At 38.3% G+C, this 16,758-nt stretch overlaps 1 protein-coding gene across 1 annotated transcript in view; it reads right to left on the bottom strand.

Moving 5' to 3' along the window:
- Positions 1–6,698: 6,698 nt before the first annotated feature.
- Positions 6,699–16,758, bottom strand: part of PARD6G (par-6 family cell polarity regulator gamma) — a 98,210-nt gene continuing 88,150 nt past the window's right edge. The window contains 4 exon segments of the mRNA XM_032223487.1: positions 6,699–7,058; positions 7,061–7,283; positions 7,285–7,589; positions 7,592–7,843. Of these exon segments, the coding sequence (XP_032079378.1) occupies positions 6,976–7,058; positions 7,061–7,283; positions 7,285–7,589; positions 7,592–7,843 (863 nt within the window). The 3' untranslated portion in view covers positions 6,699–6,975.

Below are 16,758 nucleotides of genomic sequence, written 5' to 3'. Positions count from 1 at the left end.
GCCTGCTTAGGTCACGTAGGAGAGATCCCGCCTCAAGGGAGTCGTGGGAGGGTTTTTTTTTTGCTTGCATATCCCGGCCTGCTTTACTCCCCCATTTGGTTTATCCAGTGTTTCCCAAACCTGGCAACTTTAAGACTTGTGGACTTCAACTCCCAGAGTTTTCCAGCCAGAAGAGCTAGCTGGAGAATTCTGGGAGTTGAAGTCCACAAGTCTTAAAGTTGCCAAGTTTGGGAACCACTGGTTTATACTACACAGGGCCTTTTTTTTTTAAACAATCTCAGCGATTCGAAGACGTGGTGGACTTCAACTCCCAGAATTCTCTGCTGGCTGCAACGGTAACGGTTGTCGTTTGAGCAAACACTGTTGGTGAAGGAAAATAAGGGAAGTTTTTCGTCTTCTTCCCTTCCTGTCTTGACTTCCTAGCAGTGTTGTACATGTACAAATCTGTTGAGAGATGACAAGTTACTTTAAATTAGGCTGGTGTTGAGATGGCTTGATCAGAATTTGGATTCCCAAACTCTAGTGGGAAAGTCTTTAAAAGTCCCAGGAGAAGCCAGTACACTGTGCAGTTACCAGTTTTTGAAATCTTTAATTTTTCACTAATTACTTGGGGAGATGGTAGAATGCTTAATAGGTACAAGACTAGGTGGGATAGCTAACGCTTTCAGCAAAATTAAAACTAGCAGCAATGATCAGAAATGGCTTGACAGTGTAGGAAGTTAGCACTAGTAGTGGATTTCCATATTTTTTTTTACAATGGTTCGCTCATGTGCGTTTGCGGGTGTGTGATGCTTCTGCGCATGCATGGATATTTCTTCCAACAATTGCACAATGAAATCAATCGAAACTTATGGAAAGCTGATGAATTTTAAGGCACTAAAATGAATTGTTCACATATAATACACTGAAATACTGTACCATAGAGATGCCAAATACTTTAGAAGATGACATCTTCTAAACCAAGACCTCTACATATTAAAATATGGTATTAGATCAATACTCTGGTCATTACCAAGTCAGAAGACTAAAGAAATGAGGGAAGACCCACTGAAATATGGCAAAACAACAATAAGAATTAGTAACAATTCTAAGTAAGATATGCCAGCAAATTTGGAGAAACATAGTAGCCAACTGATTGGAAGAAGTCAATCTAATATCAAAAAAGAGCCTTAACAGAGTGTGTAAACTATCATCCAATATCCTTAATTTCACATGCTAGCAAAAAAAAAATGCTTAGGAACATTCAACACAGATTAGAGCCCTATATGGAAAAAACTTGCCAATTTTCAAGCTTTAGAAAAGGCTGAGGAACATGAAACATTAATGTTGATTTGTGTTGGATAATTGAGGAAGCTAAAGAATACCAAAAATAAGTTAGTATGTGTTCCGTTAATTATAGAAAGGCCTTCATTTGTGTTGATCATGTCAGTTGTAAGATGTAAAAAAATTCTAGAAAGATACTGATTTCATGGGAAACACAAGGTGCTGTGTCTTTGTGAAAACAAACAAAGGCTCTAATACTGGGAAAGAGAGAAGGAAGAGAAAACAATGATCAAAAGAAGAGATGAATTCAGGTACAGTGACAATGAATGGACAAGTGCTCCATATAACAATGGAAGATCTGAAAGGCCATTGTCATGAAGAAAATCTATATGGTTACTAAGAGTTGACACCAATTTGATGGCACATAAATAAGTAGAATAAATAAATTATCTGTTATAAAACTGTTGAAAGTTTCATGTTAACTCGTTGACTTTTAAAATGTAATTTAAACTTAATTTTCTAGTGAAATTATTGCTTTGAATTCTACGGACTATATTTTGAAGACATGTGACGGTTGCTTTCAAAGTAATGTTTGTGCATGTATAAATGGCTCATAGGACTGAAAATCCTTTGAAAGTGGTGTTTTGACATGCACAAGAAAGCTGTGAAGCATCTGTCTCCAATCATTTAAGGAGCTGCTTTTCCCAGGCATGCATGACTGCTTTACTTTTGCTAGCGAAATGGCTGTGTATGCACTGATGGATATGAAAACAATTGGCAGCAAATTCCAAAACAGCCATGTGAGCTTGGAAGAAGTGCAGCTTCTTTAATCCCTCTGGGTGAAAATGTAATAAAGTGTATACCTGTGGTTTTTGTAGCTCATTGCTAAACTAGCTGTGAAAATATTCTTGGTCCTCTGTTAACAGTTCATGGTGTTTACAATTTAATTAGAATAAAAAAATGTAGATAGAGACTTTGCAAAACTTTCATTTGTGTTCAGAAATACCCGACTTTTTGAATGGGCAGGAAGCATATAAATTTTGCATCTGAGGTCGAATGGCTGCTTATGCATCATACAAAAATAAGATTAAAATAAAAGGGAAAATGAAATATCAAATATCTATGGACACAGATGGTTAGATCCCCTTTTACTACTTTTTACAGAGAAATACAAAAGAAATAGGAACTAAATTCTACAATATTGCAGAAGACAAGAGTCATGATTGACAGAAATATTTGGAAAATGGTGAAAGACATAAGAGTTTGGTTAATCTTTTAAAGCAAAAGATAGGGCAATGATTCCAATTATTAGAGATAAAAGTCTAAATATGTAAAACTTCAAAATACATTGTCAATTTTTAACATTCTATTCAGGGTGTACAGTATAGCAACCCAGATAATATATTGGTTGAGGATATAGAGGCTTTTCTAATACAAATCTACCACACTTAGGTGATACACAAAAACAAATTTGCCCCACTATCTGAGATTAAACAAAGAATTTAAAAAATGGCAGATTGTAAAACACCAGTAGTTGGGCTATCTATAGCGTGGTATAAAACATGTAGTGTCTGGCTTCCGAAAGATGCCCTAATGAATTCATGAGCCTCAAGCCAAGTTTCAAAAGAAAACCAGTCATGAGTTAACATATCTTTTGGTATCAAAACTTTTGTCAATTGTATGATGAGATAGCTGATAAGGGAACATATCAGTGGCATTTAATTAGATTTGTATTGCAATTACACCAAAATCAGTAAAGCTCATACTCAATATGCTAATCATTACTCAATCTTATTAATGTTGATACAAAGATCTTAACAGCAGTGTTAGCAAATAGATCATAGCAATTGATACCATTCATTATTGAGAATGATCAAGTAGGGTTTATAAAAACCATGCAAGCAGAAATATTAGGCTAGCTGTAGATTTAATAGACTTAAATAAAAATTAAGACAATAGCAATAGCAATAGCAGTTAGACTTATATACCACTTCATAGGGCTTTCAGCCCTCTCTTAGTGGCTTACAGAGTCAGCATATTGCCCCCAACAACAATCTGGGTCCTCATTTTACCCACCTCAGAAGGATGGAAGGCTGAGTCAACCCTGAGCCGGTGAGATTTGAACAGCCGAACTGCAGAACTGCAGTCAGCTGAAGTAGCCTGCAGTGCTGCATTTAACCACTGCGCCACCTCAATTGCAATCTCATCATTCTGCAATCTCATCATTTCAAATCTGAAAAAGCTTTTGCTGTATTAAAAAGCATTGGATTTTGAAATTCATAAAATGAATCAAGATATTATATGTGGTGCCCACATCTGAAGTAAAGACTAATGTACGTTTTCTGTTTCTTATTGTTTAGAGTAGGGGTGTCCAAACGTTTTGCAAGGAGGGCCAGATTTGGTGAGGTGAAAATGTGTGGGGCCGATCATTCAGCCTGAAATTCTTTGAACCATGAACATTAAATGCAAATGAACTATTTTATGAAGGACTAAACAAATAACTCAGGCGGGGCGAAGAGTCTGTGGGCCGCTCAAAATTTGAAAATGGACCACAATTGGCCCCCGGGCCGGACTTTGGACATGCCTGGTTTAGAGGAACTATACTAGGATGTCCATTTTCATCCTTTTCGGTATTTATATGGAGCACTTGATTTGGCTTGTTGTATTAGACAAAATAGGCAGATTTATGCAGTAGTGCATAATTCACTTGAATATAAATTGGTTTCACTTCCAGATGACATTTTTATTCTGAAATGTCACACTACTTTATTCCAGAGCTGATGCAAATGAAAGTTACCTTTAGTAAAACAGCTGGAAATTCCAACTGATCCAAATCGGATTGATACTACCAGGCAAAACTTTGGTTACCTAGTCATTTAAAGAATCTCAAGTCTGTATTTGCATCAAACCCTTCAAATATTTAGGCATATGTGTACACAAAATTATAACTCAGTAATGTGTAATATAATAAAATTTATAAGAGGCTTCTTCATATAAGTGAAGTCATTAGGTGGAAGTCATTAAACTTGCCCTCTGGGGAAAACATTATTCCCAAATTAATTTATATTGTGTGGAGAATTCCTCCTTAAATGCATGGAAAATATATTCATAAATAAACTTTTTCCTTAGAAAGTTTTAGAAGGTTCTTCGATTCAAAGTACATCAGAGATGAATTTCCGATTAAGGTAGGAGGATTTGGTTATCTAGATCTGTAGCTATATCATCAAGCTTACTGTCAAATATTAGATACTGGAAGCCAATAATTGGTATTAATTTTCCAATCGGGACAATTTTGAATATGTACAGTATAGTATTCAATTCAATTCAATTTATTAAGTTTGTATGCCGCCCTATTCCCGAGAGACTCAGGGCGGCTAACAATAAAAGGGAGGGGATACAAAAAATAAAATAAAAAACAACAACATACAATGTATGTTTATTGCACATAACTGCAATATTTTCAGCCACAGCCTCTGTTAACAACATTGTTAATAATGTATGAATGTTTGCCTTTTGTTCCTTTTTGTTATTATTTTAAAAGCAAAAATTAATAATTAGAATAAAAACAAGGTAAGAGCTGGCCCCATAGTATTGCTGAAAATTGGACACAATTGGAGAGCATCATCAGGCTTAAACAATCGCACTGATTGGATTTGCAAAATCTGACAATTCTACTCCTCTCTTACAGACCAGCCCATCTGGTTTGAATTAACAGGGTATGTGAAACAGGAGATGGAATTCCCTGTTCGTTCTCCTGTTTCCTCTGTGAATGCCTTGATTTTCTCAGGTTGCCAACTTTTGAACAGATTTACAGTGTGCGTGAGGATCCAGGAAAAAGAGAGGAGAAAGGATACATGCTGGCCAATTGGATACAAACGTTTTTATTTTTCTTTTGTTTAATACATATTGACATCTTTTTTGTGGGGAAAAAAAATCACCTATATTGTAACAGTTTTAAAAAGCAAAGATCCCAAGAAAAAAATAAATACTCAATTTATACTTACCGGTAATTTCTGACAATTATTTATCAAAACAATGTAGCCTTCATGGCTATCTACAATGCCTTGTATGATCTGCTGTTACCAGGGTGGGAGGATGATTTTATTACATTAATTTATTTGATTCTTTATTATTTATTGTTTTAAATGAGGTTTTATATTGTGTAAGCCACTTTGAGTCACCATGTGTGAATAGGTGGCAATATAAATTCATTCATTCATTCATTCAATCATGACCATGAATGTTCCACGGACATCAACACAGTAATTTATAGTAAGTAATCTTAGTTGCACAACTAGTCAGGTATTGCTGCTAGAACTAATATCACTGAAGCCTCCATTCTAGTTCAGGTGAGTCATTAAGAATTTCAAAATTCAGCTCACCATTTCTGGAATTTCTTAACTGCAGCTATGAAACTGGAATTCTGAAATGCAACAGATGGTCATTGTATTCAGTTCAGCAATGAGAACTAGTGAATTTTATTCAAAATATGATAATAAATTACTTTCTATTAACACTTCAGGTCAGAAGGTTACCTGTAAGATAAACAAAAGCTAGACTCTAAATTAAATCAACCAAGCTCATTCCTTTGGAAACACTTTAATACACAATCATATACAGTAAATAACAAAAACAGTTAAAGTAGAAAAATACACCGTTAAAACAATTATAATTTGTTTCTAGGCATCTCAGGAATATTTTCATATTTTCTCTATAAACCATTTTAACAATTGTGGCATTTCAGAATAGAAAAGCAGAGCTGAGAGCAAGTCTCTTTTAGGCTTGTCTGTTATTGTCTTACAATGCTGCTGGTATTTTAGATTTCTGAGGATAGGTAACTCAACAAGGTTTAGTAAACATAATGTAGGTCCCCCCAAATTAATATTTTAATTATTAAAGACTCAGAGAATTCATTTTAATTGTAAATATTAGAGAAATTTAGTGGAATTGTTTCTGTTACCTTAGAACATAGATGTAATAGGATCTAAGTTCTAGTATTCAATACTGTCAGCAAATCAGAAGGTGAAATCAAGGGTCACAAAACCGGGAGCATTGTCTAATAAATATTTTAATAATAAAAAATATAATGCACATCCTATGTTTATTGTGGTGCATTAATAAACTAGCATTCATGCTGCAACTTTTTTTTAATATAAACAGAAAACTCAAGTTTATGCAGACAGACCTATCAATGACCAGCAGGGGGTGGCTGATTTAAAGGAATTATTCCAGCAACAGAAATTTCTCACCCATGTAAGATTTTATACATACAGTACAGACTAGTACAAACATAAAGTCATTTGGTCAACGTTTCATTCCCAAAGGAGGGAAGGGGAAGGAGTAAATACAGCCATGCCTTCAACTATAGTCAAGATAGAAAGCCATTCTTTAAAGGCAGGCATTTCCAAATGTAGGTGCAATCGTCATTTTCTGTATAAAAAAAGCTAGGAAACAATTACCTAGTGGCAGAAATAAGTTTTTGGAAGATACGTAATTGTTATCCTCTGAGATTAATTGATGAAGCAGAAATCATATTTACAATTTCCATGGGTTACACCAGACAATACTTTTATGTCTAATCAGAAAAATTGTCCTTCCAGGAAAGTAACTTATCTCGCACATCAGAACCTTTATGACAAGTGACAACTCTCACTCTTCTGCATGTAGATTGATTGAATTGTTCCAGGAGGCACTTCCAGAAAGAAATAAAACTCAAAAGCATCCATTAAGTGTTATCACAGTTCCATCTTCTTCAATGCCTCCTTTGGGAATAACTAAACTATGACGAGGATCAGTTTTAAGGAACTAAGGATTTTGTGAATATTGCCATTGCTTTCTCGTCCAAAGCTGTTGTTGAATACTAGGTCTCTCTGTAGTCTGTGGCTAAGACTGTTGCCATTGATTCGGGAAAGGCTACCGGCAGGAAGACTGTGAGATTTTGGAATGGGCTGTGGCTCCAGGCAGCCTTCAATTACGATGTCAGCATCCTCATCGCTCTCCATTTCGTCCGGATGGAAGTTCTTGTAGAACATGAGAAGAAGGCAAACTGTGATGGCTGGCAGTGCTGTCTGTAGACTGACCAGAGCTTCCAGACATCCGACTGCTTCTGATAATATTGTTCCTTTGGTTTGCTGGCTTGACTGTGATGATAAGATTATGGCTATTGGCAATCATCATATCCGTCACCTGATCAAGGGTTTTTCCTGCCACTTCTATCCCGTTCACTTCCAAGACTTCATCGTTGACGGCAAGCAAGCTGTACTCTCGGCTAACCCCCAGGAACCATCCGTGAGATGAAATGCCAGGAACTTTTTCCAACCCATGGGAGTCACTCTTACGCTGGTGCCATCACGAATATAAAATCCAGTGGTTTTCTCACACCCGTGGCGATACAGTCGTACCCTTCTATGAGTTTCAGGCAGAATATCCACATCAATGATAGAAGACACTGGTCTGAAGTCTTGAGGCATGCTGATATTAACATGAGGACGCCGGCGAAGGTTGTCATTACGGAGGGTCACCAGAGCCTTCTTTTTCCTTGTTAAGGTGTTTGAACCAAAATTTCCATAATCCGCTTCGTCTGCAAAGAGAGAGAGAAAAATTAATACCTCAGACTAAATCCTATGTAGGCCATCTTCTGCAGAAAAGGAGCCTTATCTCCAGCTTTCATAATGCGCCAACATTTAAATATGGTTGAAACACTGCTGTGAGAGAGACTGTCAATTAAAGACTGTGCTACTAATAACATGCATTTTGAAATATTGGAAGAAAATGTCTAGACTCTAGATTGAACAAAAAAAAAAAAAAAAAAAAGCAGCAGGCTGTTGTTAGGATGAACATGAAGCAAGAGACCAAAACTATTTGTTTGATGACAAACATAATGTTCTCCTGCTAGAAGAAAACCCCCAAAATGAAATGTAATTTGTGGCCACTATGAAGAGAAGCTAGAAATAACAGCAACACATGTATGTCTGCAGTTACCACTCCTTCAAAGTCATAAATGAAGCAACTAGCTAAGACACAAGATTAGCTTTTAAAAGACTGTAGGCAAGTAACGATTAGCAGGACCAGACTGATTGGCTGCCAGTTATCATTGATTAATCAATAATATATGAATTTGCAAATTGCACCAGAGCACTGTGTGCTTTTAAGGTACTTCATCTCTAAGAGCACGAAGCCGTATTTCAAACCCACATGTAGTCTGTAATAGCTTGTTAGTTATAGATTCTTGTAATAAACACTGTGTAACTTAAAATATATAAGCATTTTGTAAAGGCCTGTGTTAAAACTCTTGTAGTCTAAGATATAAAATATGCATGTGTAGGCAGGCAAAAAGATATTTTAAAGGGGTCCCAGCAACCTGATGCTTGTAAGTATGGGAAAGATGTGTAATTGCATCTGTCGAATGTAGGAAGCATCCCTTATTCTATGTCTTAAGTAAACCTTCATTCAAGACAAAAATAATCCAGTTGTATATCTACTCTATCTTTCTATCTTTCTATCTATCTTTCTATCTATCTATCTATCTATATCTATCTATCTATCTATATCTATCTATCTATCTATCTATCTATCTATCTATCATCTATCTATCTTTCTTATCTATCTATCTATCTATCTATCTATCTATCTATCTATCTATCTATCTATCTATCTACTACCTACCTACCTACCTACCTACCTACCTACCTACCTACCTACCTATACCTACCTACCCACCCACACACCCACACACACCATCCATCCACCCACCCACCCACCCACCCCATCTTTCCCTCTCTCCTGATCATCCTGCAGTTGCAGATGAGTAAGTCACTAAGAACTTTCCAAAAAGGCCTCAAACAGATCAACACTTCAAACTGAAGATGGACAAAGCAATGGTCAGGCCTGACATTTCAACTTAATACCACAATCTCAACAAAACAATGTTAATTCCATCCCCCACAAACTCCATGATGCAAAACTGAACCTCAAATGGAGCGGGGGGGGGGGGGGGGCTTCCTTTTGCAAACATTTTCTCCGAAGATAACCAAAGACAATTTAGGCCTCCTGGAAGAAAATATTTCAATTTCCTCATGTTTAGAAGCCAGACTATTGGAGACTTGCATAGAACAAAGAACCAGTGTCAGGAGACACAGGTGGGTTATTTTTGTAGGCACTTTATTAACGTCAGGCAGAAAATCAATATGCACGATTAGTTGAGAGACCCAAACATATAACTCATGATCTAGCCTGCCACAAGCAAGCTGTCAGGGCAGAAACACTAATTACAGTTAATGCGGCTTTACATACATTGTTTAAAAAGACCAACAAGAGCCAGAAAGGATTTGTGCAAATGTCAGGGAAGCCAAACTAAAGGTGCAAAACTTATAGGCACCCCTAGAAGGATGTTCATATAGGCAAACGTCCTATTACTGAGGATGTTTTCCTAAGCATGTCCAAAGGGTCCCATAGAGTTGTAATTCTTTAGCACGACAGGCTGGGAAAATGTATTAAATGCATGATGTATAATCATATTAACTGTACAGTATTTAATATTAATGTTTTAATTAAAATATGGGTGCTGGCCATTTTTTTTAATGAAGCTGTAAATATTTCACTCGAAGGTTAAATTTGGCTGTCAAGTTCAAGTTTTGCACATTAAATAAGAAAAGAGGGGCTCATCATCAGTTACAAACTGTCTCTTAAACACACACACACACACACACACACACACACACACACACACAGAATAACTGGTCTAGGCCAAGGCTCTCCAAATTTGGCAATTTTAAAACTTCTGGACTTCAACTCCTAGAATTCCTCAGCCAGCCATTCTGGTTTCCTGGCCTAGGCTATAAGGCAGCAACCTGCATATTCAATTGTAAGGTGCAAGAGGCTGAACATACATAAGCAGAAAACAGTCCAACGCAACCTTCTCTCCTGACAAGAACAAAGCTGAGAAAGATGGTTCCCCTCCCAGCCTCCCAGGAATCTGACATCAGAATGTATGCAGATCCCTGGCAAGTATGGCAGAGGTTTCCTGTTGCTGCGCCTTTGCTTCCTTGAGGCCAAAGCCAAGATGAATACCAGGACAAGTTAAAGCAACTTGTTCTGAAGGTGGGGCTGATGAATTGCTACTTGCTAAACTGCTGAGAGTTTGAGATCCAGTTAAGCAACTGTGAGGTTAGGACGCATCCATTTGGCTCCTGCATTGCTGATAAGGTCCAGTGAAGGATGCTTCTTCTTTTTTTTGGAAGAGAAACAATTACTTATTTTATCATCTGAGCCTCCTGAATTAGATTTTGCTGATATCTGAGATATTTTTTAAATAGGAATAGAACAAAATACTTTCAAATTAAAACAAATTTAAAGTATTTGTATTATTAAAGATACAGACTAGATCAGTGGTCACCAACTGGTGGTTTGTGGATCATTGGTAGCAGAAAAATTATTTGCATTTGTTATATTGCACTAAATACTATTTATCTTTTTTAAAAAATCATATTAATGGTCTGCAGGATTTAAAATTGAGAACCGAAAGGTTAGTGACCCCTGGACTAGATGAACTGTTTACATCCCAAGATTTGTCAAAGATGGAGGGATAGGTGTAACATAAATCCCACCTTTACCTGGAACTCTGCATTGAACAGGGTTTCTAAGCTCATTCAGGGACCAGAGGGGTTTGCTGATCTGAGACATTATGAGCTGGGGATTCACTGTATGTTTCTGAATTGATGCCCCCAGAAATTGTGAGTAATGAGTAACAGTAACATAGAACCTTTTCACCACTAGGATTTATTTTGATTCCCATTTTGTATCATATATTCTGATTATCCCACCAATTTTTTCTTCTTCTTTACTCCAAGAAGGTCTGGAAAATAGTTGTACAACTATATATCTTTAAACACTTAAAAAGTTTGTTTTAGTTCCTGAATGTTCTATATCTGTTTCACTTTTCCTAGCCTGATGCTGTTGAGAGCTATCGATCTACCATGTCATTTACCTCCACGGAAATTGTGAATGTTGGTTTTGTTTTTAATATGTTGTTTTTGTCTCGTTTTCCCCCTTTCCCTTGTCTTTTGTGAGCCGCCCGGAGTCCTCCGGGAGTGGGCGGCATACAAGACAAACAAACAAACAAACAAACAAATAAATAAACAAATGTCTCCCAACCCAATGCGCAGAAAGTGGCTTTAAGCACCATTTTCATTTTATGTATGGCTTACATGTAAATACTGAAATCTGTGAGATGAATGTAAACTTTGACAGTCTGATCCTAAAAGAGATGGGGAGGAGAAAAATAAAAAAAAAGAAAAAGAGAGAGAATATTTCCAGAGGAGCTGACTTTTTAAAAACATGACATACACGCACACCCACACAGAGACAGGCAGATCTTTAATACCAGAAAGGCTGCTCTTCTTGCTTGGACAGCTGCTTTTCACAGGAATTGCCTGCCAGACAAAATACCAAAGCTTGGCCAGATAAGAATAGGTAAACAAGCGAGATTCCACAGAAAAATCAGACTGCTAGCCTCATATAGGAAGAATTTGTTTTGGACCTGGTGTTTTCAATCCACGCACACGCCTGGTAGATTTCGTCTGATAATGCTGCAGTGTCAATTGATCTATTGGAAACTATATCAGGAACAGAGGTACTTCCACAAGGGGACTAACTTTTATTTCATAGTTTTAAAAATGAAACAAGTCTTTAAGGACTATGGTGATGCCCTCCACACCATATGGTCATTTCCTGAATGCAAAGATTAAAATAAATAATAATTTACCTCTTATTTTGATCATGGTTCCATAGAGATCAACATAATGTGTTGATAACATTTGGCTGGGGAGCTGTTCCATCTTTGTCATAAAATGATGGGAAAATCAGAGATACAGAAACATTTAAAGGAAACAGATATATAGTGAACTTTGACTTAGGCAACTTCCTTTGGCCAGTAGAGATGTAAGCAAGAAAGGAACACAAAGTATCATCCATCCAAACCTATTTATGCTGACCAAGTTTACCAAGAAGCTCTAAAAGAAAGAGTTTTAACCAAAAGCAAAAAGAGAACCATCTTGGCCCAGTCTGGAACAAAAATAATAATGTAGAAGCCTTTTAATTCTTCAGAAATCCTAACGTACAAAAGGAAAGATGACCAAAAAGTTTGGAGTGGGGGTGGGGGGAAGAGGGAGAAAACACAAGGCCAAATCTCTCACAGATCAATCTTTTAGTTGGGTTCCACTGAAATTATCAACAAAATCCTAAACAAATGAATAAACTGACGGCAATCAGCAGCAGCAAACTTGCAATTTTGCAATTTGCAATTGCTGGTTCATTCACTATTGATCATTTTTTCTGTGGGCACGTCTTCATTTTTTTATGGTTTCCCATTTATCTTCACTCCCACCCCACGCCAAGCTCCCGGAGTTGCTTCCTCCCTTTTTCTACAGTCTTGATTTTTTCTTCTCCTTAGAATGCTGGCTGGGGAATTCTGGGAGTTGAAGTCCGGACATCTTCAAGTTGCCAAGGTTGAGAAACACTGCCTTAGTGTCTCACTGAAATCACCTTCACTTAGATCTCATCGGAAATCTTTCTCTGCTAAAATCCAAAGGCTTCAGCTGTGACTTTAATTTCCTTGACTGTCTGCTGCCTTTGATCTCTGCCCTGACTGACCATCTAAATTTCTGTGATAAATTCTGATACTTTCCACAGGAGGAAGCTTTCTCCACTCCTCACCACTTGTCCTTGGAGTTTCCATTGGATCTGTTTGTGGGCCCTTCCTTCCTTCCCACATATTAAATGTTGAGTGATGTATACAGGTAACATCCAACTTCTCTTCCTAGATCTCCCATGCTCATATAACTCCGGATTTTCAATATCCAACCTGCTCTCAAGTTCTATTAACTACTCTATAACAATATTATAAATGTAAAATTCTTCTGGTCCAGTCTGTTGGCCAACCACATATCCCTACTGATCCAAATTGCCTGGCCATCTCCTTTCTAGACTCTTCTTTGTTCTCTTATCATTTCTCCGCCCTCTTGCTATTTCCTAGCATGTCACTCTCAAATCATTGTCCATGATGGTTATGGGATTCTGGCAATTATCATTCCACACTTGGCTATTACAAGACTAATGACAATCAATAACTTCTCATTATTTGGGACTAAAAGCCCTAAGATTAGTCCTTTGAATGCAATGCCATGGATTGTTTTCCCCGCAAAGACAGGGCAAAACCTGTATTTTAGGTTTTTTTAAAATTAAAACTAAAATTAAAAATGTTAAGATTATTATTCTCCATGCCTTTAATTTTCTCCATCTCTTGCATTAAGCATTTTACTATATTATCAACTAATTATCAAGGTTGCTTTGTGGGTGGCAATTAAGATTTTTGGAGCAAACATGGCTGGATAATCTCAGGTCGTTCGCCTTGGACTAATTATTAAGACTTTATATTGACTTTGGGATTACTCCTTGCACTAACTCAAATTTGCCCTTCCTTAGCCTTCTCTATATTTTATTCTATCCCTACCCTTGAATCTATCCGTAGAGGCTCCAAGACTTCCTGTACTTTAACCTTTGCTCATCACTTGCTGCCTCTTAAAATGCTACAAAGATAATATTCAAAGTAGGTAGTATTTCCTTTTTCAAGGGAAGGTGTTCAACATCATTTCTTCTCTTCGTTATCTTGACCACTACAAAACAGCCAGAGTCATTTTTAATCGGGTCAGCGAATGGCAAAGCCAGTGAGTCTCCCAGGGAAAAATTGCATCCATGACTATTTCCTTTTCCTATCAGCTGAACAAAAAGTTTGGAGAGTAACCATCCTATTTCCTTTTCTGACAAGAGTTCTCGTTATCTTTATAGTGGAAGTACAGCCAAAATAAGCATGATACAGCAAGGGAAATCCACAACTCTGTTCAAGGGGCGAGGAAAGCAAGATTAAAGTTTATGGAATTGAACTGACATCGGAAGACTTCCAAATATCCACTTCATCTTGTTATCTAAAGATGTTTGAAATCTTTCTCAATGCATCTTTGTCTCTGTTAAGGGGACGATAGCAAATGTTTCCAAAAACAAACTGAATTAACTAAGGAACAAAACGATCGTACTCATTGCTTCTTGAATGAAGCTGCAAATTCATATATTGGGGGCTTTCTGAATGTATGTTTGCAAAACTGTGGCAAAACGGGGCAATTAATTGGAATATGAATACTATCATCTCCTAATACATAGAGCACATCCCGTGGATATAGCAGGTAAGAAGTTTGATCAGGAGACTGTGAGTTCTAATCCTGCACTAGACATGAACACCAACTGTATGATCTTAGGCCAGTCACTCTCTCTGAGCCCAACCCACCTCACAGGGCTGTTGTTGTGAGACAAACACGAGGTGGAAGGAGTATTATGTATGTTGGCCACATTGAGTTATTTATAAAAATAATAAAGATTGAATAAAAATCAAATAAATATGGTACATACCCTGGGTTCAGATTCACTATTGAAACTCACTGGGTACTCTGAACCAACCACTCTCAATCCAATCTATCTCACAGGATAGTTGCATCCTGCAAACAGATTTTAGTTTCTGGAGAAAAGCAGGATAACTTTACCACAACTTTATCCTTGAAGTATTTTTATTTTAAGTTATATTTTACCTAGCCTATGGGTCAGACATGACTTCGTGACTAACAACAACAAGTAAATAATAATCAAATCTCTGTTGCCTTGATACAAGCAGTTACCAACAACTGGCTGTGTGTAAACAGTCATTTACACAAGTAACATGTGGCTTGTCAAACATCTCGGTTTAACCTTGGATGGAAATGGGGGGGGGGGGAAGTGATCTAGTGTTATCCTTTAGAAAGTATGCTGTTATGTCTAGTTAGTCCCCTTCCAGCCAGGGGAGGGTTTCTTGCCCCGTTCCAACCGGTTCGGTTGGAACGGGGCCGGCGGCGTCCTCGTGCATGCGCGCAGTGCACGCATGCGTACTAGTGTCTGTGCGATGCTCCAGCTGCTCCTGGAGGATCACGCAGGCGCTGTATGCGTCCTGCGCATGCGTGGAAGCACAGAACTCATCAAAAACGGGTAAGAAACGCGGGCGGGCGGGTGGACCCTTCGGCGTTCCCGGAAGTTACTTACTTCCGGGTTCGCCGACCAACCGGTTCGCGGGGACCGCCGCGAACCGCCTGAAACCCACCCCTGCTTCCAGCTAATACCTTTCAAGTGTGTGGAACCATTTCCGTATCCAGGAAGCCACTGTGCATGCTGGCTGGGGAAGATGGTTATTGTAGTAACATGTGGAGACGATGTCACGATGTAGCAATGTCATGGAGCTCGGCTGTTATGGAATTATGGGCTTACTTTTGAGAGGAACCATTCCTGCCTCTTGGTAACGTAGCCAGCAAAATTGTGGCTTGCTGGAAAAAACGATCACTTTATCCAATGAAAGAATACAGCACTTAAAAAAAAACAGCCTAAAAAGTCTAGCATTTTTATGAGTTTAGGGAGGTGCCTGAGCAATGCTCTGTATCAAACTTAGCAAGTCAGGAGATCAAATGCATCAGGACGCAGCTGCGCCTTCGTTTTAATCAGTTTTACACAGTTGCTCTCCAGGATGCCAAGCTTTTTTTCCGGACTGGCAAGCCAACGCATCCACCTGTATGTTGGGAGGAAAAACAGCCCATTTCACTCCCAAGTGGGCTGGGTCCCTTGTTTATCAGCTACGTCCTGATGGAGTCAGGCATTCAGTCCACCAGCATCGCTTCGGCATCCAACTCAGTTCCCAGGGGTTCCACCCTCAAAGAAGAGCTGCTTCGGAGAAAGCATACGGCAGGGCATGACTCCAGGGCAGTCCTGAAGCCAGACTCCAAAGATGGCAACCAGGAGCTCCACTTAGAGGCAGGCAGTTCATCATCCCATGTGAAGACAAAAACTGATAGCCTTGAGCACTTTTCAGGCAGGTCAAGTTGAGTTCCGAGAATTGCAAGAAACCAAGAACAAGGAAAAGGTGTTGAATGGGAATAAAGGGTGGTGGGTGCCCTAGGTCAACCTCTGGAGAATCTAAAGAGGAGGAGGGATGTCAATGTTGGCAGTGGAATGAAAGAAAGAGAAAGTTATGAAGTGTCATACCTGCCAAATAATGTATTCTAGATCTTATGGGGCACCCGTTGCTTCCCACGGTACCTTCTGAGAAAAATGTCTCCTTCTGTAGCTTAACTGCTTAGGTTTATAGCAAAATCCTTTTCAGGATTCTTTTAAATACATAAAACACATGCTTTTATTCATATCTAACGGAAGTACCATTATGGTCTTAGCAAGCTAAGCATCAGCTTATCACTGGCCCGATGTCTACATAATGCTAAGCATAATAGCTGAGTTGAAGGATGTTTCTGGAGCAGAGGTGGAATTCAGCCGGTTCGGACAGGTTCAGGCGAACCGGTAATGGAAATTTTGATTAGTTTGGAGAACAGGAAAATACCCCACCCCACCCCTTCGTTCCCTGTCCTATATTCCCTT

This window comes from Thamnophis elegans, chromosome 8, assembly GCF_009769535.1.
Source record: "Thamnophis elegans isolate rThaEle1 chromosome 8, rThaEle1.pri, whole genome shotgun sequence".
NCBI lineage: Eukaryota > Metazoa > Chordata > Lepidosauria > Squamata > Colubridae > Thamnophis > Thamnophis elegans.
The sequence above is the reverse complement of the archived record's forward strand: the minus strand, read 5'-3'. Positions and strand labels throughout refer to the sequence as shown.